The 23,782-nt window shown below is 44.2% G+C and overlaps 3 protein-coding genes across 3 annotated transcripts in view; all 3 read right to left on the reverse strand.

The window, feature by feature from the left end:
• dchs2 (dachsous cadherin-related 2) overlaps positions 1-10,086 on the reverse strand; it is a 29,341-nt gene extending 19,255 nt beyond the window's left edge. The window contains exons 1-5 of the mRNA XM_076729435.1: positions 8,271-10,086; positions 5,137-5,328; positions 4,765-4,996; positions 3,387-3,623; positions 67-1,095 (exon numbers count right to left, since the gene is read on the reverse strand). Coding sequence (XP_076585550.1) covers positions 67-1,095; positions 3,387-3,623; positions 4,765-4,996; positions 5,137-5,328; positions 8,271-10,016 — 3,436 coding nt within the window. The 5' untranslated portion in view covers positions 10,017-10,086. The remainder of the gene's footprint in view (positions 1-66; positions 1,096-3,386; positions 3,624-4,764; positions 4,997-5,136; positions 5,329-8,270) is intronic.
• Positions 10,087-12,751: 2,665 nt separating this feature from the next.
• plrg1 (pleiotropic regulator 1) lies at positions 12,752-18,347 on the reverse strand. Its single transcript, XM_076729529.1, has 15 exons — positions 18,191-18,347; positions 17,871-17,977; positions 17,340-17,476; positions 17,072-17,125; positions 16,892-16,985; positions 16,130-16,220; positions 15,933-16,031; positions 15,715-15,807; positions 14,984-15,133; positions 14,791-14,892; positions 14,578-14,680; positions 14,352-14,460; positions 13,745-13,884; positions 13,421-13,614; positions 12,752-13,329 (listed from the first exon to the last, which is right to left on the reverse strand). The coding sequence occupies exons 1-15, from the start codon at positions 18,197-18,199 to the stop codon at positions 13,270-13,272; spliced, it is 1,542 nt and encodes a 513-aa protein (XP_076585644.1). The 5' UTR covers positions 18,200-18,347; the 3' UTR covers positions 12,752-13,269.
• Positions 18,348-20,457: 2,110 nt separating this feature from the next.
• Positions 20,458-23,166, reverse strand: LOC143319723 (fibrinogen gamma chain-like). Its single transcript, XM_076728905.1, has 5 exons — positions 23,073-23,166; positions 22,655-22,788; positions 21,311-21,495; positions 20,835-21,112; positions 20,458-20,631 (listed from the first exon to the last, which is right to left on the reverse strand). Exons 1-5 carry the CDS (start codon positions 23,164-23,166, stop codon positions 20,483-20,485), a joined length of 840 nt encoding a protein of 279 aa, XP_076585020.1. The 3' UTR covers positions 20,458-20,482.
• Positions 23,167-23,782: the final 616 nt, after the last annotated feature.

Raw genomic sequence — 23,782 nt, forward strand, 5'->3', positions numbered from 1 at the left:
AGAAAGGTGAGGACGCAGGTGAGGCTGAGCGTGCCTGAGGATGGTGCTATTAACATGGTGTTTTACCTGTTTTAGCGTTGATGCGAAAGAACTTCCCATCCGAAAGCAGGATGTAGGACAGCTGGGCGTTTTTCCCAGAATCCTTATCCACGGCCTTGACTGTTCCCACCAGGCCTTGAGGCGACGGCCCCTCTGACACGGTGAAGTAGTAGACCTCTCTGCTGAACACGGGGGCGTTATCGTTGATGTCCAGCACCAGCACCGTCACTGTGGCTGCAGCTGTGACGTTCGCCAGCGAGGCCTCCTTGGCTGTGGCCAACACCCGGAAACGAAACATGGACTCGCTCTCATAGTCAAGGTTTTGGGAGAGATACAACCATCCGGTCTTTGGGTGAATCCGGAACGGAGCAGGAGGAAATCCAGCTTCTGCCTCCAAGGAGTAGACGAGGCCGGAGTTTGACATGTGGCCTCCCCGGCTCCGGTGCGCCCTCACCTGAATGACCCTCGAATCCTTCCTGTAGCCCTCGCCTATCTCCACCTGGTAGACTAATGTCTCGAAGGCCAGATTGTCCTCGGCCGCGCTGCGGTCCACGTTGACTGTGAGGGTCAGTGTAGAGCTCTGAGAAGGTTCTCCTTCATCTTTAGCCACAATTTCCAGGCTGTACCTCTGCTGATGATCCACCTGCAAGCTCTGGTTTAGCATCACCGTCCCGAGGTTGTGGTCAATGACAAATGTCCCATTTCTGGTGCTTTTCAGGTGATACTGCACCCTCCCGTTGGCGCCACTGTCATAGTCGTGGGCGTGAGCGATGAACAGCACTGTTCCCGGGAGGGTGTTCTGGGACACCGTGATGACGTCACTGACTTTGGGGAAAACCGGAGGGTTGTCATTAATGTCGGCTATAGTGATGTTGACCTGGGTGGTGCTGTAGACCGGAGAGGAGTCGGTGTAGGACTGAAGGACCAGCAGGGCATACGGCTGTGACTCGTGGTCCAGGGGTTTGATGTTGCTGATCCGGCCGGACCGCGGATGGACGGAGAACAAACCCTGAGGGTCTCCGGATGAGATCCGATAGGATACTGACTCCACAGAGTCTGTGAGGACAAAGAGTTTTTATTAAGAGACGAACAACAAAACATTACAAAACAATCTGAAGTCCCCTCAAAGTCCCCTTTAGCAGTTGCATCTAACTGTACAGATAGTTTTACTATTACTTACTTGATATTTTTTATTGTTCACAGCAATAAAAACATGACAATTCAGCATCAGTGTGCCATCCAGAGACAGCTGCTGAGTCTCAGTTTGACACAATATACAGCACACAGTAACTACTATATATTAACCTTTATAGTACACTGTTTTTGCAGTTAGAGTAACCTTCTATTCCCGTCTTTGTGTTCATTCTATGTCTTTTCCATTGTTGCTGCTTTTCAGTGAGTTCAGTTTTCTTAGTTTTCTTATGTTATTCATTCACTTCATAAAAGACTGTGATGTAGTTTTTAACGCCACAGCACCACAACAGGGCGTGTTTTTTGCGGGACAGCTTAAGGCTGTGACCGACACAACGAGGTTAAACCTGTGGGAAGACGTTCTGAGGGAGGCTGAAATAGGCTTATTTCGGTTAATCAAGACCGGTGGCGAATCTGTGTCTGTTGGGAATTTGAGACACTCTGTTATGCTTGTTTGCTTCAGAACCCTCGGTGCTGATTGGTCGAGCGTGCTCAGAAGGTGAAACACTTTCTGCCGTATCACCTATTAAGTCTCATATTACTGATGGCCATTGCATTAAAGAAACAAGAGAGTTTGGACACCTTTCTATTATTCTGCACATGGTGTAGAAACATGTAATATGTCAAGCAAACATACTGTTTCACCGCATGAATGCACAGCACACACACACTAAGCAACATGAAGTAATTACACTACATCTCATTAATCCCCTGCAAGTGTTTGCTGCACTTCAACAGCAACAAACCACTGAAACAAGGGAGCTTAACGCTGCCCGACCCCTGTCAAACAGGCCCAGCTCCGCTTTACATTGAAGCGTTAATCTGCTAATTGATTAGACAACCTTAAATGACTGTCTAGTGTAGCAGAGTGGTTTAGCTGCAGAGGGGAGTAACAAGCAGACTACGAAGGGATAATCCTGCAAAATGAGGGAGTCGGGAAACCCTCTGCACAGAGAGGAGACTGCAATCAAAGTTACTGTAGATCAAACATAACACAAAATACAAGCTGCTGAACGTCCATCACTCAGAATCCTACGTGTATCTGTAAGACTTTTACTTGCTTCTACAATGAATAAACTCTCACAAAACAAATACTGTTTAAATACACATATTTATAATAACAACAGGTCCAGGTGTGCAGTGTTTATGACAGGACTATCTTCGACGTCCAAGAACTATGACAGAGTGTCGTGTACAGTCGTCTTTTGACCCTTTATCGTCTGTGCATGTGGATAAAGGGGATTACAGATTAAACAAGGAGATTTGAACAATGACAACGCTCGCTCACTTTGCCGCAGTCATCTGTCAGGACAAATCCTGCTTTAATACTGTGTTTCTGCAGCGTCCACTGTTGGAGAAATTAGCCTTTTCAATCAATTAGTTGCCTTCATTTCAATATGTTTGTTGAAACTGAACTGAGTGAATGGAAAGTTATTAGTCATTAGAGTACATGTCTTTATGACTTGAACTGAATGTGTTTTTTTCATGTGAATTTTAGACGTATTTGCAGCCAATCTTGGCACAAGATTTATAGCTTCCAAATCACCTGACGTGCAAACCGGTGCACGCAGACAGAGAGAGATCGAGAGGTGAAAGCGATTACGACTGGGTCATCAAGTCATTTGAGGACTTTTAGAGCTGGTTTGCTGTTTTTCCTCTCGTTAAACAACCAGCCAATTTCATTTTAATGAGGAATAAGACTGTGAGCCAAAGAGGTGAAAGGGAGATGTGCATGCTGGGACGCTCGATAAAACCATACAGACATGATGCACATCACGCATAAACATCCATTAATCCACGTAAAAATCACAGAAAGTAGATGCTCCTGATAACTTCAGAACTTCCCTGGAAATTGTCATATTTTTATGTTGCCTTCAGTATCACAGTTACCCAGTGTGAGTTATCTGCACATCCATGGGCACACTGCAAACAGACACTACAAACAGCTAATTCAGCAGACTTTTAATGCTGTCAGATTCCCTAAATGTAAACAAATATAAGCTTTAGAAAAATTATAGCACACAGTTGCATACTCGCTACTTCCTGTTTACATCCTGCAGAGCCCCTAAAATTATGTTATTATGGTAGTTTTAAAAGTAAAATAGTGGTCGTCACACCTGCAGAAGCAAGGACGTGAAGCGAGGGTGTCCACTCACCTTCTGGGTTTATGGCCTCCACTGTCCCCACAGAGGTCCCTGGCAGTGCGTCCTCAGGTACCGTAAAGGTGTAGCGTGACCTCCGGAACACAGCCGGAGCCTGAGCGCTGCGTAAAACATTGATGGTGACCTCTGCAGGCCGGACCGAGGTCAAGCCCTCCCCGTCCTTTGCTGTTATTGAGAGCTTCACGCTGGCTGCGCCCAGGTGGGTCAGCGTTGAGGTCAGGAAGAGCATTCCTGCAGCGGCACAAGAAAGTTAAGGTTACAGCATTCACTCATTCATTAATTATTCATTTTGAATTAACACCTACGTAACTGAAGGTCAGCCTTCATTCAGCCAGTTTAAAGTGTCATTAAGATTAGAGCCTAAACTAGCAGATGGAAAAAAAGAATTAACCATTTTTAATTCATTCTTATTCATAATCAATCATGAAAAATCACCAGTGCAACATGTTGCGTTGGTGATAACAATGTCTACATGTAAGTCAACATTTTGTGTGCTGCAGTAATAGACAGACAACAATGACAGATGGGTCAGTGAGACTCATTTTTGTCACCTAAAGCTACTTTACAATCCCATCCATAACAGCAGCCATTACTGTGGAGGTCCGAGCTGCGACCTGAGAGAATCACACCTGCTGCTCAGACTGGATTCAGTTTGGAAAAGCATCCATGTGCAGGTAGAGCCACTTCATCTACTCAAATAAAATGTTTTTTCTCTTCATTTAAAGTTATACTCAGTATTACTCTGTGGCTGAGTGCAGATCTGATCTTACACTCAGCCACATGGGGATATAAAGCTTTGGGCTTTCTGCACCACCCCTGCTGAGCAGTGACACTGACAATCATATCATGGGGACTTACACAAAGTAAGCAGTTGTTTATCCCTGAATACTGAGACTGCCGGTCACACAAGTTACTTAAAGACTAGTGAGTGGATATATGTGACAAGAAGCTTGAGAAGTCATCCAAACGAGGTGGTGGCCCTGAGCGACAAAACAGAGCATTTCTGAAAACACAACCACATTTGGTAAGACTTTATACTAAGGTACACACATGCCCCTGTAACTAGCTGTGTGTTAGCATGCATATTAGCAGCATATTGGCTCTTTATTAGTCATTATAAAGCACGTATTAAAAAAATTGGCCCAGTCAGTCAACCAAACAAAAACTGTTCTTCTCTTTTAAGCTTTGTTAATGTGTTTCATTCAGTTTTTGTTGCTTTGCCACCGTCAGATAGATGAATTAAGCTAAAGACAGACATGTCTCTACATTTGCTCTTTTCTTCACCACTTTTTATTTTTTGCACCGAGTTCTTCCACTTGGGAACAAAACCATAAAGACACAGAGAGTTCTGGGTTTCTTCATGCCTGCCTACCTGTTTGTTTATCCAGTGCAAACAAGCTGGACATGTCACCGGGAAGCACGTCATAGGTGACCTGTCCGAACCTGCCAGAGTCTCGGTCAGTGGCGATAACGTTGAGGATTTCTGTGCCGGGCTGAGCGTGGCTGCTGATGCTCGTCGTGTACTGCTCGGGGTTAAACACTGGAGCGTTGTCGTTCTGGTCCTCCACCTCGATGTGCACGTAGGTCTGAGCGCTCAGGCCTCCCTGATGTTTGGAAAGTCAAAAAAGAAGAGCTCAAGACAAACTTTACGGGCTGAAGCCTGTGAGCCAAATCAGCAGCACAGAAGTAACATGATGGTTCAAAAATGGAGGTCGGGCTCTCCAGAGAGATGCAGCCCACTCACCGGATCTTCGGCCTTGACCAGAATGTCGTGGACCGTCTGTCCTGAGTCTCGATCGATGTCCTGAGAGACGCACAGCTCTCCGGTCTGCGGGTGGATTTTGAAGAGGGGGTGTTTGTCCTGCTTGTCAAAGCCGTCGGACAGAGAGTAGAGCAGTGTGCCGAACTCCGGGCTGTCTGCATCTGTGGCCACGACCTGAAGAAGAAGACAAAGACAGTTTCACTGCCATGAGTCCCACAGGTGTGTTCAGACATGAACACACTCACATTTTGCTGGTGTTATGAACGGAGTATGATAAAAACCAAATCAAATAAAAAAACATGTACAGTATGATTTGCTCTTATTAGAGGTTTTTCTAACTTTAAAGCCTTATTTGAAGCCAATCCTTAACATGTGCTCTTGCCTCGACCACAAGGCTGTTATCTACTGTAAGCATCACCTTGGTATATTAACCTTTGCACCTCCATTAAGTTTTTACGAGCTCAACATGGATAACTTTCTATTTAGAGTCTTTCAAGCCTTTTTTTTTTACTGGTTATTTGTGTCAGAAGGAGTCCACCCTCTCACTGCATAAACAAATCCCTGCCAATATATTTATTTGACACACTGAACTACTTTCATCAAATTCCTCTGGAATTCTGATAAATATTTCTGTTTTCTTTTCAATTTTTTTTTTTTTTTTGTATTTTCTTATTTATTTATAGTTGTTCTACACGGCTTGCATATGCACACATACTCAAACCCACCTTTATAAGGAAGAACACCACAATGCAAAAAGTGAAGTAAAATCAAAGCAATGAAACAGGTAGTATTTTAACTGCCTTTGATACAGTTTTCCATTCAAGTAGCAGGTAGATTAATAAAACTGGCATTACTCCAGACTAAAGATAGCACTAAATGTGTACAGAGCCACAGCTCCAAAGTGAGGAAAGTTATTATAATCTTGTACTGACTTCATACAGTAGTGATGACCCAGTTTTCGTACTGTAGGTCTTCTGTCACCACATATTCTCCACTTAACGTCCACTTACTGGCTTTTTCTGGAGCTCCTGACTCTACTTCATGGCCTTATTCAGCAAACATATCTAAGTCTTGTATCCATACATGTTTGTATTTATGTACTTGAAGCAGCTATTTCTGCTACATGCTAACACTCGCTGACCCATTCTTCCATTATGGATATAAACATTTGTTTTCTTGCAGTTTTTCATGCACAGTGTTGAAAAAAAAACAGATGTTGTTCAGCCTCTGCAGCTTCACGTCATTAACAGAAGTGCTACTGTATTCAGCGTCACCTGTCATGTGTCCCTGTTTAGCGGTAGCATGACTCACATTACTTTCCTGCCACAGAGAATCAATATAATAAAAGCATAAAAAATCCCCACAATCAAAGGGTGAAGAGTGTCAGTGCAGCGGAAGGCGATAGACAGTCAAAGGGCCGAGTACAGACACGCCTCAGATCCGACCTTTCGTGTCTGATTGTGCCAACAGACGCATTTTTTTTTTAAGATAAAGCGCTAACCGTCATAACTGGCCATAAAGATGATATCATCGAAGACTTCATGAACTCTGATCACAGTAACTTTTAGAGACACGGGTCAAGGTCTGACTACAAGTGTTAACACAGCCTCCGAGCTTCTGAACCGACTTTACGTCCACATGTGGTTACCAGACATTTGTGATTTGTTATTTTCTGGTTTTATAGCTGCCAAGAAAACATCTTTAAAATCCTGATTTACTGCAGACTTAATGATGCTCAGTCCTCTTCAGTTGAGGTCTGGGATTGAATTTTGGTGGCTGTAGTTTGTGGTGCTGTTGTATTATACAGAGAGGTGTTACTGGTACGTAGCCTGACATCACTGATATAAAGGAGCTGGAAAAATGGACAGAATAGTTGTCTTAGACTGCATTTGTTTTAGTTTGGCGTAGCTAATAAACTGTTTGAGTCGTTTCTCATGTGAAAACATGAAGCATTCTCTGCTTCCAGCTCATTAAATGTAAATATGTTCTGTTTTTCCCTCCTTTATTATTGTCACCTTGAGCTCTGGGAAATTGTGATTTCTCACTATTTTTTGGACCTAAGCAAGAATACAAAACAACGCACACACACACTTAAAACTCAGGCTTGCATTGGACCAATTAATACCAAACATGACTTCAGAAAATGAATTGTTAAATAAGGCTTCTTTTGTAATGAGCTTCAGCTTGTGGTACCAGGCATCGCATCTGTCATATCAAAGCCACAGTGCTGAGCTGGAGGGAGTGTATGTGTGTGTGCTGTGTGTGTTCAGGAGGGACACTGATGTCTTTGTGCATGCAGACTGAAGGCAACTTTTGTCTAATGAGACATAAGAAAGAGACAGCAAGACAGAGAGCATAAGATGCTGAACGCTCCCACTGGTCTCACTTCAGCTTTCTTTACGAAATCAAACTAGTCGAAGTCTAACAGAGAAATGTTAACCTCAAAGTAACTGTTCATTTGTTGAGCTGTGGTTCCCAAGATTTGAGCCGTATGTTTGTTGCACATTCACTTTCTGTTGGTCAACTCACCAACTAATGGACTACCTGTGTCAACACTAGTGTCAGTTGTCCAGGTTTTGAGATATCTGCCTCCACCTCAACACAATGGAAACGAATGGAAGCTCCTTTGTGCTGCTCACAATATAAAAAAATACATTTAAAACACTCTGCAGCAACATCTCTTCACAGGAACATCACTTCACTGCCAACAAATATCACTGGAACTACTTTCGTCCAAAGAAATAGTCCCTATGAAAGCCTCTTACAGTGTCTCCTGTGAATTATTGAGACTGAGCAGGAGAATGTGTCTGGAAAGATGTTTCAGTGTCAGTTACTTGACCACCAAAACTGAAGTTCTGATTGGCTTAAATTGTATTGGTGAGGGGCACTCTGGAGTTTAAGACGTTGACCATGTAATTCCAGTGTCCCCTAGTCCAGCTGGGCCTCTGAATGCAACAGAGGCCCAGCTGGACTAGGGGACATTGATGTGTTTAGGGTTGAAGGGACAGACAGCTCAAAATCTGGACCATTAAAGAAAAATATTTGCATGGATAGACACTCTAAGGCTCGGCGCTTTGAAAACATGGAGCCTTCAAGCTAAACATTCTCCAACATACTTGTAAAAAGCAGCTTCCGACATCACTGTGCTCGGGTATGGACACGTTGTACAGCTGCCGCTGGAACACCGGCTCGTTGTCATTGACGTCCTCCACCAGCACCGTGACTGTAGCTGTGGATGACAGAGATGGTTCCCCTCCATCAGCCGCCACCACCAGGAACCAAACCTCCATCTGCGTCTCTCTGTCCAGTGCTGCAGCTGTGGTGACCAGACCCGACTCTGGGTCGATGGTGATCAGGCTGTCCTGGTTGGACTTGAGGATGGAGTATCTGATGTCCGAGTTGGCGCCCTCATCTGCGTCTCTGGCCTGCATCCGGATGAGGGAACTGCCCTGAGGAGCGTCCTCGGCAATGCTGATGATGTACTCGTCCTTCTCAAAAACTGGGTGGCAGTCGTTGGTGTCAGCCACCCTCAGGAGGAAGACCACCTCACTGCTCAGGGGTGGGCTCCCCAAATCTGATGCTTGCACCTTCAGCTCATAAAGATCCTTGTCTTCCCGGTCCAGCTCTGCATTGACACACAAAGCATAGAGAAAATCATCCGTCTGCTTCAGGGTGAACTTCCCATCACCCCCCTCGAGCGTGACAGTGACCCTCTCCTCCTCAAAGTCAGAGTCTGACACTGAAATCCGGGCAACATAGTCTCCAATCCCTGCTGCCTCTGACACCACGGCGTCTCCTGCCTCACTGAGAAACAGCACACTGATGGTGGGACTGTTATCGTTGATATTCAGCACCCTCACACCCACAAAGGTGCTGCTGTACTCGGGCTGAGCCCCGTTGTCTCTGGCGCTGATGATCAGCTCGTGAAAAGCTTGAGCTTCATAATCAAGCGGCTTGTTGAGGTACACCACACCGCTGGTTTCGTTGATGGAGAAAACCTCGTTCGGGTCACTCTGCCGCCTGTTGATCTCATAAGTGACCCTGCCGTTGTTGCCCAGGTCGAGGTCAGTGGCGTGCACCTGACACACAGACGACATCACTGGAGCATCCTCGGGCAGTGAGGCGTGGTATTCGGTCTGGTTGAACACAGGAGGGTTGTCGTTCTCATCCAGGATGTGGATGTTCACCCGGAGGGTCCCCGTCCTGGCTGGGATGCCTCCATCAAAGGCCTCAATGGTGAGGGAGTAGAAGTCCTGTGTTTCTCGGTCTAGTTTGCTCATGAGGATGAGATCCAGGTTCAGGTGGTCCTCAGATCCACTGCGATACTCCAGGTGGAACAAGTCCCCCATCTCATGCTCTGTGATCCTGTATCCCTGGGTGCCAAACTCCCCCTCATCCTCATCTTTAGCACCTTCGAGCTGAAACGGACTCCCCGGGGGGCTCAGCTCTGATACTTCCAAGTCAACCTCCTTTGAGGGAAACACAGGTGAGTGATCGTTCACATCCTTCACCTCTATTTTCACCTTTATCATCTCACCTGTGAGGGTGGCGGCCGCAAACTCATACTTATCTCTGCTCTCTCTGTCCAGGACCACAGCGGTGGAGATGATGCCCGTGTCCGCGTCGATCTCGAGGTCCCTGAACACATACGAGTCCCGGCTCTCTGAGATGAAGAATCCGGTGCTTGGCCTGCTTAAGACCGCTCCCAGGTCTCCAACGACGGTTTTGGCAGGCAAACCCTCCTTAATGGACAGCGTCAGGTTGAACACCTGTCCGAGCGACTGCGCGCAAAGCAGCGACACGACGAGCGTCCGCACGAGCGAAGTTGCGGCATTTTTGCGACCCATTCCCCCTTCATACATGGCTTCGAGCTTTTCGGCGAAGTTCGTCTACATATTTCCGAGTCACACCTCTCAGTTACATTTCAAAGCAAGAACAGGTAAACGCACCGCTTTTGCGCAGCCAGCGGTCATTCTCCATCGCAATATTTCCGCAGCTTGTTGCGTGATTTTGCAGACTAGAAATCCACACATCTAACAGCGCAAATCCTCTGGGCTTCCTCACACACACACATCCCGGCGCTAAATGGCCACAGAGCACCAACTGCGCGCACTGAACACACCTCCTGGCAGGCGGCACGTCCCACGCTGATCGGCTCCATCTGTGGCCCCGATTGCTTAAGATTTAATTATAGGCGACGAGATTACCTGTGCCGCGTGCTGTCAGGTGGCATAGCTACCTGAGTTTGACCTGCTGAAGATCATAAAATGTGAAGGAAAGTTAAAGAAAAGTCATGTGAAGATAAAAACCCGTGCAGACTGAACTTTGGTGAGAAAGCTGAGCGAATACAATGTAACACGCTGTGCTCTTGGTTACTGGTCACGATAAATCAGCGAAAATGCGGTTTAATGAGGTCCAGCTTTGGCACGTGCATACAGCGTTGAGGTGGCTCCCTCTGCTGTTGACAAGCGAGAACTGCAGTGAGCAGTGGAAGTGCGTCCTGTAACAAACGAGGCCAAGTTAAATGAAGTCTATCTGGTTAATTACGGGCTCAGTCAGTGGCGGAACAAGTATTCAGATCCTTTACTTAAGCAAAAGTACTAATACCACACTGTGTTTAGTTTATTTAGCTTAAGACGGAGGAGAAGACACTTGACCCTTCAGTTTATCAGAAAATTTCAAAAATCAGCAGATCTGGAGATAAAATTGAAATAATAAATTACAAGTACCTCAAATTTGGCTCAAATAAGTGAAATGATGCTCAGACATAATATGGAAGTCTGTCACCTTTTGTAAACGTGCGAAAACAAAACTTTTAAATGTGTAGAAAAGATTTGCTTCCTTCAAAAAGTTTGGTTGTCCTGGTCTGTTAGCATAACGAGGACATGTCACTTCTAATTACTTTTCTGTGCATTTTCCATTTCCCAAGTAAAAGCATTGACTGAATTTAAAATGAAATTATTTTATGAGTTATTTAAGCTCAGAATAACACCAAACATGGAAAAGGTTTGGTTCCATAACAGGTAAATCAGTCCAAAATGTGAAACCTGTAATCCACATCAACTAAAGTTCCAGTACATTTGTCACAGCACAAATTGGTATTTATATATATTAAATATATAACATTAAAATAGCTATGAGGCGCCTTAATTATCTTACTGGTCCTGCAGGACTTAGTACCCATCATGCATCCTCCCACCTGTGCTTGCAAGCTGTAACCAAGCAACAGATGTAACCTGAGCTGTATACCTGAGTAAACAAGCAGCAGAGCGACTGAGCCTCCTTTTGTTTGGGTCACTTTGTTCAGCAACTCCACGAACTGTAAAAAGCTTCACACAGGATTGTTTTCTCACTCGTTTTCAGTGAAAAGGAGGGAAAATGCCAGCTCACATTATGCTCTCCTACCAGTGGGACGACCAGGCTCTGGTGAAGAAGATCTACGACCGCCTCAGAGACGACGGTCTGCCGGTGTGGATGGACATCGAAGGAGGGGTGACAGGGAACATAAACGACTCGTGAGTGCAGAGGAGGGTCTTTAAAACCTCCTAAAATACCTTCAAATCTGTGCTGTCTTTTTAAAAGTGGTGTGTTTTCAGGATGGCAGCAGGTGTGGAGGAGGCCGTGGTCATTTGCCCCTTCATGACCCCGGCTTACCAGGCGTCCCGCAGCTGCAAGAAGGAGCTGAACTACGCCGACACCAGGGAGGTCATCATCGTGCCGGTCATGCTGGCCAATAACTGGGAGGCCAGCGAGTGGCTGGGACTGATCACTGCAGGCCTGCTGTGGCTGGACTTCAGGTGAGGAGGCTGTCAGAGGGGACAGGTGACACACTTTTAAACTACTCATCCTCATGAGAGAGTGGATCTGTTAAACACTTAAATCACGTCTGAGACTTGATCATATGCATGCACATAAATCTGATCCAACATTTCTCATTGCATCTACTGTTAACGATCTTTCAGAAACGCAGAGAAGGATGAGGAGCACTTTGAGATGTGCCTCAGTTCCCTGGAGGAGGAGATCATGTTCAACGCTGGTCACCTCCTGGCAGTTGAAGAGCCTCAGAGAGAGTCGGTGGATCAGCCGGAACCATCAAAGCCCCGCCTGAAGAAGAAACCGGGCCGAGGCTTTCGCCACGCTCTCTCAAAGCTCTACATCCATGAGTCAGGTAGACAGAGACAAACCACCGAAGAAGAAAAATGCGCCACTGAGGAATGTTTTCAGATGGACTCGGCAGAAAGCAGCTCGAATCACAACTGTTCACACTGATGTTGGTGAATTATCCAGGATGAACTGGGACATTGTTGCTGTAATTTGGTTCGATACATAACTGGGGTGAAGCTTTTATTCCGAAAACCGATCTATGTTGAGACGTGACGATGCAGGTTTCTAAAGTTTGGTGTCTTCACAGGTGAGCAGCTGACCCACCTGCCTGGTGACAGCAGATACAGGGTGGAGCTGAACGAGGCGCCTGGAGATCATTGTTACTGGGAGGAGATTAAGGGCAACGGCTGCAAATACTACAGGAACGTTGTCACCAACAGATACCTCGGTAAGACACAGACACCGACCTTAAAGGGACAACGCAAACAGGAAGTATGTGGAAAATGTCTTTTTTATTAAATGGAGCAAAATAAACTTCACATTGCAAGCCAGAAAAAGGGGGCAACGCTCGTTTCCACATCTGTACAACCAGCGAGTCCGTTGAGTCCATACAAAAAGCTAATTTTTCAACACACCGGCAGGGTTTGACCCCGGGAGGAACCAGGTCTACTCCGAGGCCAGTCCGTCTGAGTCCGAAGAGTGGCTGCTGCTGGTGGATCAGACAGACCAGAGCCACCACAGGACCGTCATCATCAAGAACAAACACTCGGGGAGCTTCATGGCGGTCCGAAACGGCCACCTGATCGGACTAACATCGTACACTGAAGACTGCAAATGGTTTCTAGAGTAAAAGGGGACACTTGAACTTCAGGATGTGGTCGCTGCTGTCAGAGACACATTAGTCATGAAGAGGTTTGCCTGACGGGAAAAGTAGTAGGAAGCGAAAACTTGATGAGTGTATCGACAACATTTGGTAGAAATAAACTGTGACAAGAAGAGAAATAAAAGTGACTAGAATCTTTTTCTCTTTAGGATCTCTGGTTTCCAGTTGATCGGATGGCTTTCCTCCGTCTGCAAGAAAGAAAACAGGGTGGTTAAAATCTGCTGCCGGGGAAAGAACGCTCCAGTCTAAACTGGCTTTAAACATGACAGCCTAACTTACAGCCATGTCGTCCTCCTTGTATACTTTGATGGTCTTGTCAGCCTCGGCGGTGATCAGTCTGCTCTCCGAGTGGTCGAAAATGCAAGCAAAGATGCCCGACTCGCTGTCCAGAGATCCAGGCTGCACGGCCGCGTGAATGCGCTGGAAGTTGTAGCCCGTCCTCCAATCCCACATGTGGATGGTTCCATTGTCGGCTAAAAGCGAACAGAAAGTGCACGACGAATCAGGATTCAGCACGAACTCAAATAAAAAAAACTACGATTAGCTATTAAAAGTGAAGCGTTTTCTGTCGATGAAACAAGCGAACTGGCTCGATGAGAATACCTCCAGAGACCAGCACGCCGTCAGAGTTCACAGCGAGGGTGTTGATGATGGCGTTGTGGCCCGACAGGTTCTGGATGAAGTTTCCATCTGGAAACATCCACTGTTTGATGTTATCAGCAGAACCAGAGGCAAACGTGTATCTGTGCAACACAGGAAATGAGATGACAACAATTCAGCACGACAAACACTTCATCTGTTTGAATAACGGCGTATTAGAGTCCTGCAAGGGCTTATGTTCTATTATTGATCCATTCGCTCTTTAATTTTTCAATTTCAAAGTCAGTTTTGATTGAACAATCACCCACAAATTTATTCCATATGATACAACGCTGCTAAAGACTGGGAAAGATGTGGAATGCTCCAAAAACACCTGTTTGGATCATTCCACAGGTAAATAGGTTGATTGGTAACAGGTGATAGTATCATGATTGGGTATGAAAGGGGCATCCTGGAAAGGCTCAGTCGTTCATAAGCGAGGTTCACCACTTTGTGAACACATGATTGGATGAAGCCAGCTGATGCTTAGCAAATTTATTTGATGACTTGATCAAATATTAACGTGTAACGCTAACCAGCCACACGATACACGATGGCTGAGGACACTTACTGTCTGGGGTGCAGCACGATAGTTCGGACAGACTTCTTGTGGTTTGTCAGAGTTGCTCTGGTTTTTCCAGCGATCAAATCCCACAGCCTGATGGTTGAGTCGTGGCTGCCTGCGGGAGGTTAAATCAGTCAGCTGAGGTTAATGAAGACGAACCAACGAGCTGCAGCTCAAACATGTAATGATGATACAGAATCATTGGTTGGAAAAGAAAAGAAGAAGAGTTTACCAGTGATGACTTGTGGTTCTGCAGCCTGACATCTGACTGTGGCCACAGTGTTGGTGTGGCCGGTCAGTGTGTGCACGTTGGCTTTTGTCCTGATGTCCCACACCTGCACGGACGGAGAAGACGGGAAATGAATTAATGAGCCGTGCAGAGACGTCATTACTCACGCCTCATCTTCAGAACATATTCGTGCAAACATGCAAAGTATGAGCTCACCCTTGCTGTGGCATCTCTGCTGCACGTCACCAGCACGTCGATCGTTGGGTGGAGGTCTAAATCGTACACAGCACTGAGGTGTCCGTGGTAGTGCCTGATGACCTAATGCACGTTGTCAGGAGAACAATGTGAGCCACACACACGTTTCAAAGTAACTCATCATGTTAGCGTCCCTCTCTTTACACTGTCACACCTTGTTATACTCCAGATCCCAACACTTGACTTGCTTGTCTTCTCCACAGGAGAACAGGTAGGGGCTGCGGCTGCTGACCGCCACACCGCGCACTGTACTGATGTGTCCAGTCAGGGAGAGTTTCAGTTTCCCGCTGGCCAGGTCCCAGATCTGTGGAAACGAGCAGCCTTCAGGTCATATTATGAGCATTAACAATGATTTCCAGAAACAGCGTCTCTACACTGCCCCCTTGTGGTGGCAGGTGGGACTTCTGCATCAGTAGATGCTGAAAACATGCTTTTTATGTTGCTTGCGTGTGTGTGTAATAATGCTGCTGTCAACCATTCTGGCATGCACAAGTTTACTTAAAGTACAACAGATTAAATTCTAATTTTCATCTTTTTCAACTGCATCTCAGTCTGAATCAGAGATTAAGCTGCCATCATGTGACCACACTGAGGCGACTCTGACAACTGAGCCAAACTTAAACTTGATGAAGAACAAAAGATGCAGCTGAAAGCTCCAGAGACAGAAAGTGACCTTCAGTTTATGTTATGTGATTTGGTGCTATATAAATAAAACTGAGTAGAGTTGAAATCACTGTTCTCAAAGTCAAAAAGCAGATTTCATGCTCAGAATTTGTAATATTTTTACACATCAGGACAACTGAAGCACAAAACTTCTGAGTAACATTTTGTGTGTTTTTTTTATATTTTACGTCAGAAATTCAGATTACTTCCAGCTTTCCTCACCTTTATGGTTCGATCAGCAGACCCTGTGACGAACCACTGATTCCCAGGCTCCACGGCGATGGACCTCACCCAGCCGAGGTGACCGCTGATGACCTGGCAGATAAACATACTGTGTTAAAAATAAACGCAGGTCACAGTTTGACATCACCGTGTCAAGTACGCCCACAAACAAAGGAAAACAAAACATAAATTGGAAAGGCTAAACGATGCGTAGTTACCCGAAACAGCTTCCACGGCGGATGCCACTGGGGTTTGGGCATGGTTGGTGCTTTCCTCATGAGCGAGGAATTTCTGGTGGTGCCTCCTTCCATGAGTGACTGAAACAAATACATTCGTCACCAGCTCTGCATTTCTTTCTGGGATTTCATAGAAAGGTTAAACAAGCTATCACAAGAACTATCACACTGTGACCGACCAGAGCGCTCGATGGAGGGTGAGATCTCTCCCCTCCTCCTGCGTGTCGATGGATGTCGCCGATGCTGGCGGCGGTGCGGCTCGCGTCCTGCCTGAAATTCAGCAACAATGTGAATGTTGTTTATACTGCAGATGAATAAGTTGTGTTTAGGGCTGCAGAGGAACATGGATTTATGAGAAATAATGGTATTAACATGGAAATATAGGGGTTATATGCTCAGCCTGTATTTCCATTGTCACATGCAGACCAACCAAACCTCGTACCCTATCATACACAGACACAACTGGTGCTGATGGAAATTTTAAAAATCAACAGTTTAGTGAAGGATGACTGGAAACAGATCAATTAAAAATCCTCAATTAGCACGCTCAATCGAGCTACACAGCACCTGCCAGCAAGCCAAAACCAGCAGACGATGTTAACAGGTCATAAACCGTGTCCTTTTCTTTAAACTGCTCTGCCGGCTCACCGAACTACCATAAAAAATGTCAAATATGTTCAATCCACGAAAGGGCATACTTTTAACAAAAACATGAGACAAGAACAAATACGGCTCCCCCAAATGTTGATTAAAATGTATGATTTTTCCATTGTGCTAAATTTCCAAAATTCTTCCCTCGGAAATTATTCCTGAACTTTCCATCTGACCCTCTGCAAACTTAGCTGTGTCAAGATCCTGAAAAAGCTTTGAAAATGTGCTTAATCTGGGTTGTTTCTGCCAAATTACTCTCTCAATTTACACACTGTAGAGGAAAAACCTACCTGGCTTGCGACGGCGGCAAAGCCAGCGCCATGGAGTGGACTCCTCCCTCGCTTGGATTCCTGTGTGTCTGTGTGTCAGCAGTCAAAGCGACTCCTTTTGAAGGAAAAACACCGACGTGAACACGAGAATAACGCTGCCACGCGCATGTGGCTTGGTTAAATTAATAGCACAGTATTTACCAGGTCCAGAGGGATAAGCATGTGTGCCGGCGATCAGGTATTCAGGCTCATCCCCTGAAAGACAAACAAGGACATTATCCTCAAATTAGTCCAATGTCGATAGAAAACATTTCTGTGTATTGGTCTTTCTGGAGGCATAGGAGATACAATATCTACCTCTGAAATGTAATGGACTGAATAATACTTATAGTCTTAAGCAGCATAAAATGGAAATACTCCCATAAAGCCATCATACTGAGGTAACATGCAGTGTTTGTTTCATCCTCACCTGGCTGTGTGATGCTCTGCAGGCCGTGCATGCTGCCAGGAAGCTGTGACACCCTGTTTTTCCCTTCCTTCAGGACAGGCATGTGTAAAACTGCACCGTACTCCGCTTTCAGTTTCACATCCATCTTTAACTGGTAGCTGGAAACGCAGGAGGCGAAGCTCAAAAAAATCACTTCTGTGCTGACTCAGGGAAATAATTATCTTCTCTATTCTTCCATATTCCACAACTTAAAATTTTCAAAAAGCTATAGGACATGATTTTGTCCACGAAGAAGGCCTATGAAACACTTATTATTATCACGAAAACAAAAAAATCGGGGTAATTTCATTGTTCTTTTTCTCGCCATTGACCACATCAGTCTACAGAAAAAACTGCTGCAATTAACGCTAAACTACTCAAGGCTGGACGAGACTAACACATGGAGACCAAGGATGGCTTTTTAAGATTTGTGAGTCCTTTAAAATACTTGACACAAAGAAATCTAGTCCAGATACTTCTACTTCAGGTATTAATGCGATCAGCCAGAATTACCTTTCATCATCCAGTGCGACGGGTTTCGCATGGTCAGACACAAACATATCATGCGTCCTTTTGAGAGATCTGAAGACCAGAGTGTGGACCGAGTGCTTCTGGACATCCTGTGGAAATAAATATGTGCCTTAAATAAATGGTATTTAACCACTTACAAAGACGACAATGTTTATAAATGACTATCCTTGCATATAAACAAGAAAACATATCGTTAACATAACATGGTCCAGCAATTAGCCGGACCCAACGTGGTATACATTGGGCAGCGGCGGAGCGGGAGAACAGAATAAGCCACGAAAACACTTCAAACCTCGGCTTACCTCACTCATCGTGGCGGTACACGCACGGAAAAACACCACAGGTGAAAAAAAATACTTATTTCAGTGATTACAGCTGGTCGCGCTCAAAAATATATCACAATCCCAAAAACATGAGCACCACCACAAACCGACAACTCGACGACCCGGAAGTAAACAATAACAACGGAAGCTAGCATTTTGCTAGCGCCTCCTAGCGGTCAGAAGGTGTGCGGCTGTGCAACAGACAAGCTGAACAAGAAACCCAAACTCTCTTTTCTACTTTTGCACAAAAGATCCCAGAATTGTTAACATTCAGAATGTTCAGTAATAATCAGTGTTGGAAAATAACTAATTACATTTACTAATATAAAGTACTCTGTACTTCACTGGACTATTTCTTTACTGCCCCTTGTCACGTTCCAGATGTCTTTGGGTTGTTTGCAGTTTCACCAAACAGACATTTCTCCTCTAAACTTCCCACATGGTTTAATTTCAGTAACTGTTAAAACTATCCAGTATTTTAAAAAGCAAAGATTAGAGAAAAGGTCAGAAAACAAATATGACAACAAATGGTGAACCTAAAATTTGGTTTTCCTCCTTTCCAACCCCATTAATCATCTCGTGACCCCCAACATTTGTCTTGACTCCTAGACTGGGAACCACTGGGCTACATCAAGACACAACTGCTACTGCTTATTAAGTACGTTAAGTATATAAACATGAAGCTCACACACTGATGCATCAGTACTGACAATCTAATAACATCATACATAACAATATATCAACCACTGGGGACATTTGCTGCAGAACAAGGACTTAAAGTACTTTGATACTTTAAGTAAATTTTACTGATATTTTTTGACTGCAGTACAAATATGTTTACAATAGTATAACTTACCTTGAGCACAGGCCAAATTTTGTTTTTTCTGCCTCATGTACCAGGCTGGAGAACATTGATTAATGGTTATCCAATCTTTCTGTGTCAAAACATGTACCCAGTTGGTGCATAGTGCGTGGGTTGCCATGTTAGATGGCCAAGCATAATCAAATAATCTTGTTTTGGACGAAAATTCTCCTTGCAAGTTTTGCTTTTTTTTTATTGTGAGAGGAATCTCGAAAACACTTATGGACTTTAGGCTTCATAGCAGCTTTTTACAACCATACCATTTTTAAAATCGGTGATGGGCGATAAAAAAGGCATTTGAGATTTGGCACAACCATGTTCAACGAGCCAGGTGGAATTTGGACTGGTTGTGATGATGCATGTAGACAAACAGGACTAGAACACAATGCAAAGCAGATAAACTGTCCAAATGTGAATCAAAATAAACATGTCAACAGTGACTTTCAGATAAGAACTCGGTCAGTGAAAATTTAACTGTATAATCCCTGCAGTTACTCTTATCAGATATTATTCCAGCTGAACGTGATATTCAGGAGTCAACCCCACAAAAGTAAGCATGGAGCAAGTTATAATTTATGTAAATAACCTGACTAGGTTGAGCTGTAAAGAGCTGTAAAGAGCTCTTTTATTTTCCTAACTAAGGTTTTAGTTAGTTTATTTTCCTAACTAAACTATTTTCCACAGATGTATTGCGTATTGTTGCTTATAAAGCAAACTGATTTAGCCTCTTTAGATTCTTTTAAACTGCATTTTATTTCTGTGAAAAGCCCTCTGTGTAGCCCAATTCAATGTAAAGCAAATATGTTACCATTTTCCTGTGCTTGTGAGCCCGTGTGTGTGTATGTATTATCTATAAGAACATGACATGGTGTCCTGAATATGATCAGAAAGCGAGAAACTCCTGCAGATCATAATGTGGTCCAAGTTTTAGGTTCTGTAACAAATTCTGTATTTGAGAAAAAAATATTTTATTGACACTGAATTACGGTGGTGTCGATTATATTAGACAGCATTCAAGACTGTTTCATTGCATGACATGCATGTCTGTATTTCTGCTCATTCTGACACATACAGTATGTTATTTTAGTGTATTTCTTTTGACAAGGTGCGTCTCATTGCCATGTTGTTTTACAGAACAGCTGCATTTCAGTCCAAGCTAAGAGTGTTCAGTAATGACAAACCATAATTGCTTAAGAAAAGACATTTATTTAGTGCTCCAAACAGACAGAAGAAGCAAAGGAAAATTTGAACATCAAAGTCAGAAATTTTCCATGAAGGCCTCTTATTTCATTTCTTATTTCATTTTGCTGCTGTTGTGCTCAACATGTTAACTGCAGCCTAAACAGACAACAAACATATCAGTCTGCTTCTTAAGAATCTCCAAGTCAACCAAACTCTTTGACATCAGCCTACTGTCTACTGCCTGCTGTGATGCGGTTGAGGGGAATGAGCTTCATGGTGGTCTCTTTCAGGGAGTACCAGCGGTTGTGCCATGTGACCCAAATAATGCCGTTGTCATAGCCAAATTCACCTGCATCCTTTTCTGTGTACCTGCCACCTACATGAAGAGAACACAGACAGTTCAGGGTGGACGTCAGATGATTTTTACTCACATATGTGCTTAGATAACAAGCTTCTTTGTGCATGTGGGCATCAGTGGTTTGTTAATAAAACAGAATTATTGGGCCTTAAACAGCACTAATTGTGCAAATGAACACCAATTAAAGGGCTTGGCACTGGTTTTTAGCCATGTGGTCTTACCCTGGTAGTATTTGCCGTTCAAATTTGCAGCATGACATCTGTTCATCCACCAGCCGCAGCCGTCCTGCAGAGCGCAGTTGCCGTCATACTTGTCATTGTCCTTGTCGAAGGTGCTGAACTGCATGCCGTTGTGGGACGTGTAGAACTTGTCACTGGGATCATCGCCGAAGTCAAAGCCATCGAAAGCATCTCCAGCGTCGCCGGCAAAGTAGTAGCCGTATGTTAAACGGTACATGTCGGCCTCTGACGCGACTCTGAACATGGTGTAGTCGGCATACCTGAAGTGAGGAGGCCACAGAGAGGAGTAATGTTAGCTCTTTGTAACCTGCTGAGTCACTTTTTCTTCTTCAAAGCAACTCTCATCATCAGGGTCATATTTGACTTGTCAGAGAGTCCCTTTGCTCTCCTCTTTCATAAGCTGTTATCGTGTGTGTGTGTGTGTGTGTGTGTGTGTGTGTGTGTGTGTGTGTGTGTACCTTTTGTTGCCGTCCCAGTCAACAAGCTCTATCCTCAGCACAGTCGGGATGGTCGAACTGGTAGTCAACAGATGCATTTTCTCATTGCCGAGCCAGAACTCTGTGGTGTCGTCTGCTGACAGATAGCCAAAGCCGTTCTTGTACTGGACCCAGTCCTTGTTGAAGTCCACGTTGCCATCACGTCTCTGCGGAAAAAACCTGTATCAAAATTTCTGATATGGAAGATCTTGACTCCCATTTCTGCAGTTAATCAACAAAACGTTTGTTAAATCCTGACAGATTTGAAAGCTGGTTCACTAAGGGACTGTATGAAAACTGTCAGTAACTTGTTACTTTTTGCATTTACATTCACAACATTTAAAAGTTGCTAAACTGCGTTGACTTTTATTTTTTGTCTCTTTCAGCTATTTCTGATGATATTAACTGTCAAAAGGAGGGTAAGAAAACGTTAATGACACTCAGGAAGGCGTTGCATCTTTAGAGATCAGAACACAAGGTTCAGCCCCCCGTCCCGTCCTGTCGAATCGTGATGTGGAGTTCAATTTCTGAATGAGCATTGCCTTTCATTCCTGGAAAAAAAAGTTGCTCCTACAAAGACAAGACTGGCAGGGTATCTGGTGTGTCTTGTGGTGTTCCCCAAGGTTCTGTCCTGGGTACACAACTGTTTGCTTTGTACATGCTTCCTCTCCAGCTGATAATACCTCCTTTTAAAGGTATTGCCTTCCACTGTTATGCAGATGATATTCAATAATACATTTCATTTAAACTTCAAAATGTGGAAAAAGTGTCTGTTCTACTGAATTGCCTTGGCTCTGTATCCTCTTCTGTAAAACTTACCTTCCATAATCTTTTAATTTCTACGGGCCAGGCTTTGAGTCTTGGCCAGCAAGTAAACTGACTGGTTCGTTCCTCTTTCTACTATTGGAGGAGGAGCATGTTTTCGTGAAGAGCCTTGCATTGTCAGGCACCAGGCTACATTAACAAGGTACTGCAGCCCTAAAATACCTGATCAGGCATTGCTGATTGTTCCTTGGCCCAAGACAAAAGGAGACTGTGTGTTTGAGGTTGTTGCTCCTCAACTTTGGAAAGCTCTCTCATTGGACTCAAGGTCTGCTGACACCTTTAAAAAGCAGCTCAACACCCATATGTTTAGACTTAGTTTTGTTTAGTCAGTTTCCTTTTTTTTTCTTTCTTTATGATCTGTTGTTTGCTTTCAGGACTCATTTCAGATGTTTTTCTGGGCATTAAGTTGTAATTCTTTGAAAAAGTAATGCTTAGGAATCATCGGTACAAGATGAAAACAGTAAAGAGTCATTTTTCCGTAATCATTCATGCGAAGCGTACCCTCTGTATTACTGTGAAACCACGGCCAGAGCTGTCAATCTCACAATAGACCAGGAACTTCTCGGTGGCTTTCGCTGGTGTCACGTAGTAAATACCACTGGTGGTGGCACCTTTGTTTGCAATGTCCTGACAGTCTGATGAGAAAAACAAACTTACAATGTGAAAGAAGTCTGATTCATTCAAGACTAATGCTGTTTATTAAAAATCAAGACCCAAACCATCATGTTTTTTTGTCCACGACCTACTTGAAGCAAATTACATTTAGAATAAATGTGTTTGCTTTGCACTGATGCACCATATTGATTTTAGTCTGTAACCAAGGACAAACGCTGTTCATTTGAGCCATGATTGAGAAACTTCCTGTGAAATTGGAACAGCCCGAGATTCAATGAATTGCTTTTATCTTCTTTTTTTTAACCTGTTCCTGTGGTGGTCTGGATCTCAGCTGTGCCTTTGCAGGACTCGGTGCATTTCTGCTGCAGCTGAGAGGAGAGCTGTTTCAAGTCTGACATTCTTGTCTCAATGGATGAGATCAAATTCTGGAGTTCACTGGAAAGAGGGAAACACATTTCTTCCACAGTGAAAAGTACAAAACAGTTGAGCCTTAAGATGTTTTACACAATAGAACAAGAATTAGAAGATAATGAAATAAAAAAGGAGCAAAGGGAACAAATGATGGATCAAATTTGGGAAACATTATTAAATTTGAGGGTTTTTTTTTTTTTTTTTTTTTTTAAATGTCAGGAGTGATTTTGACTTCCAGTGTCTACAGGGGAAAGAGGAGTGAGTGGAAAAATGTTCCTTTGCTCTGAGCTCAGTCCTCACTGTGTGGGTGAGGACAGATGGTTCGCATTGACCTGAAGGCGTGGGCGGCTGAATCAAATTGGCAATTGTTCCTGTTGCAAATTGTTCAAATCATTGTTCACACTGGGCATGTACCTCTGCAGGTTATTAGCCACTTCACATGTAGGACAGCAATACTTTGCCTGCATATAGACAAAGCAAGAGTAAAAACACTGATGATAGTGTGCTCATAGATAAATACATACATAACCCACACAGCAAAAACATAAGCTTAGTATGCGTCACTTCATACTTACAATGCTGCCATTGGCGCTGGATGTAGCT

The sequence above is a fragment of the Chaetodon auriga genome, chromosome 4, assembly GCF_051107435.1.
Source record: "Chaetodon auriga isolate fChaAug3 chromosome 4, fChaAug3.hap1, whole genome shotgun sequence".
In the NCBI taxonomy this organism is placed as follows: domain Eukaryota; kingdom Metazoa; phylum Chordata; class Actinopteri; order Chaetodontiformes; family Chaetodontidae; genus Chaetodon; species Chaetodon auriga.

Bases quoted from the DNA above. Each gene is read 5' to 3' on its own strand.
- plrg1 (XM_076729529.1), bottom strand. The intron at 16,221-16,891 runs GTAGGTTTTTCC...GCTGAATTTCAG, and splicing joins TTGCCGCCGTCGCAAGCCAG to GCAGGACGCGAGCCGCACCG. The intron at 15,808-15,932 runs GTAACTACGCAT...TTTATCTGCCAG, and splicing joins CGCCGTGGAAGCTGTTTCGG to GTCATCAGCGGTCACCTCGG.
- LOC143319723 (XM_076728905.1), bottom strand. From the start codon at position 23,166: ATGTCAGACTTGAAACAGCTCTCCTCTCAGCTGCAGCAGAAATGCACC. The intron at 21,113-21,310 runs GTACACACACAC...TCCTCACTTCAG, and splicing joins GACTGGGACGGCAACAAAAG to GTATGCCGACTACACCATGT. The intron at 20,632-20,834 runs GTAAGACCACAT...CTCTTCATGTAG, and splicing joins GAACGGCAAATACTACCAGG to GTGGCAGGTACACAGAAAAG.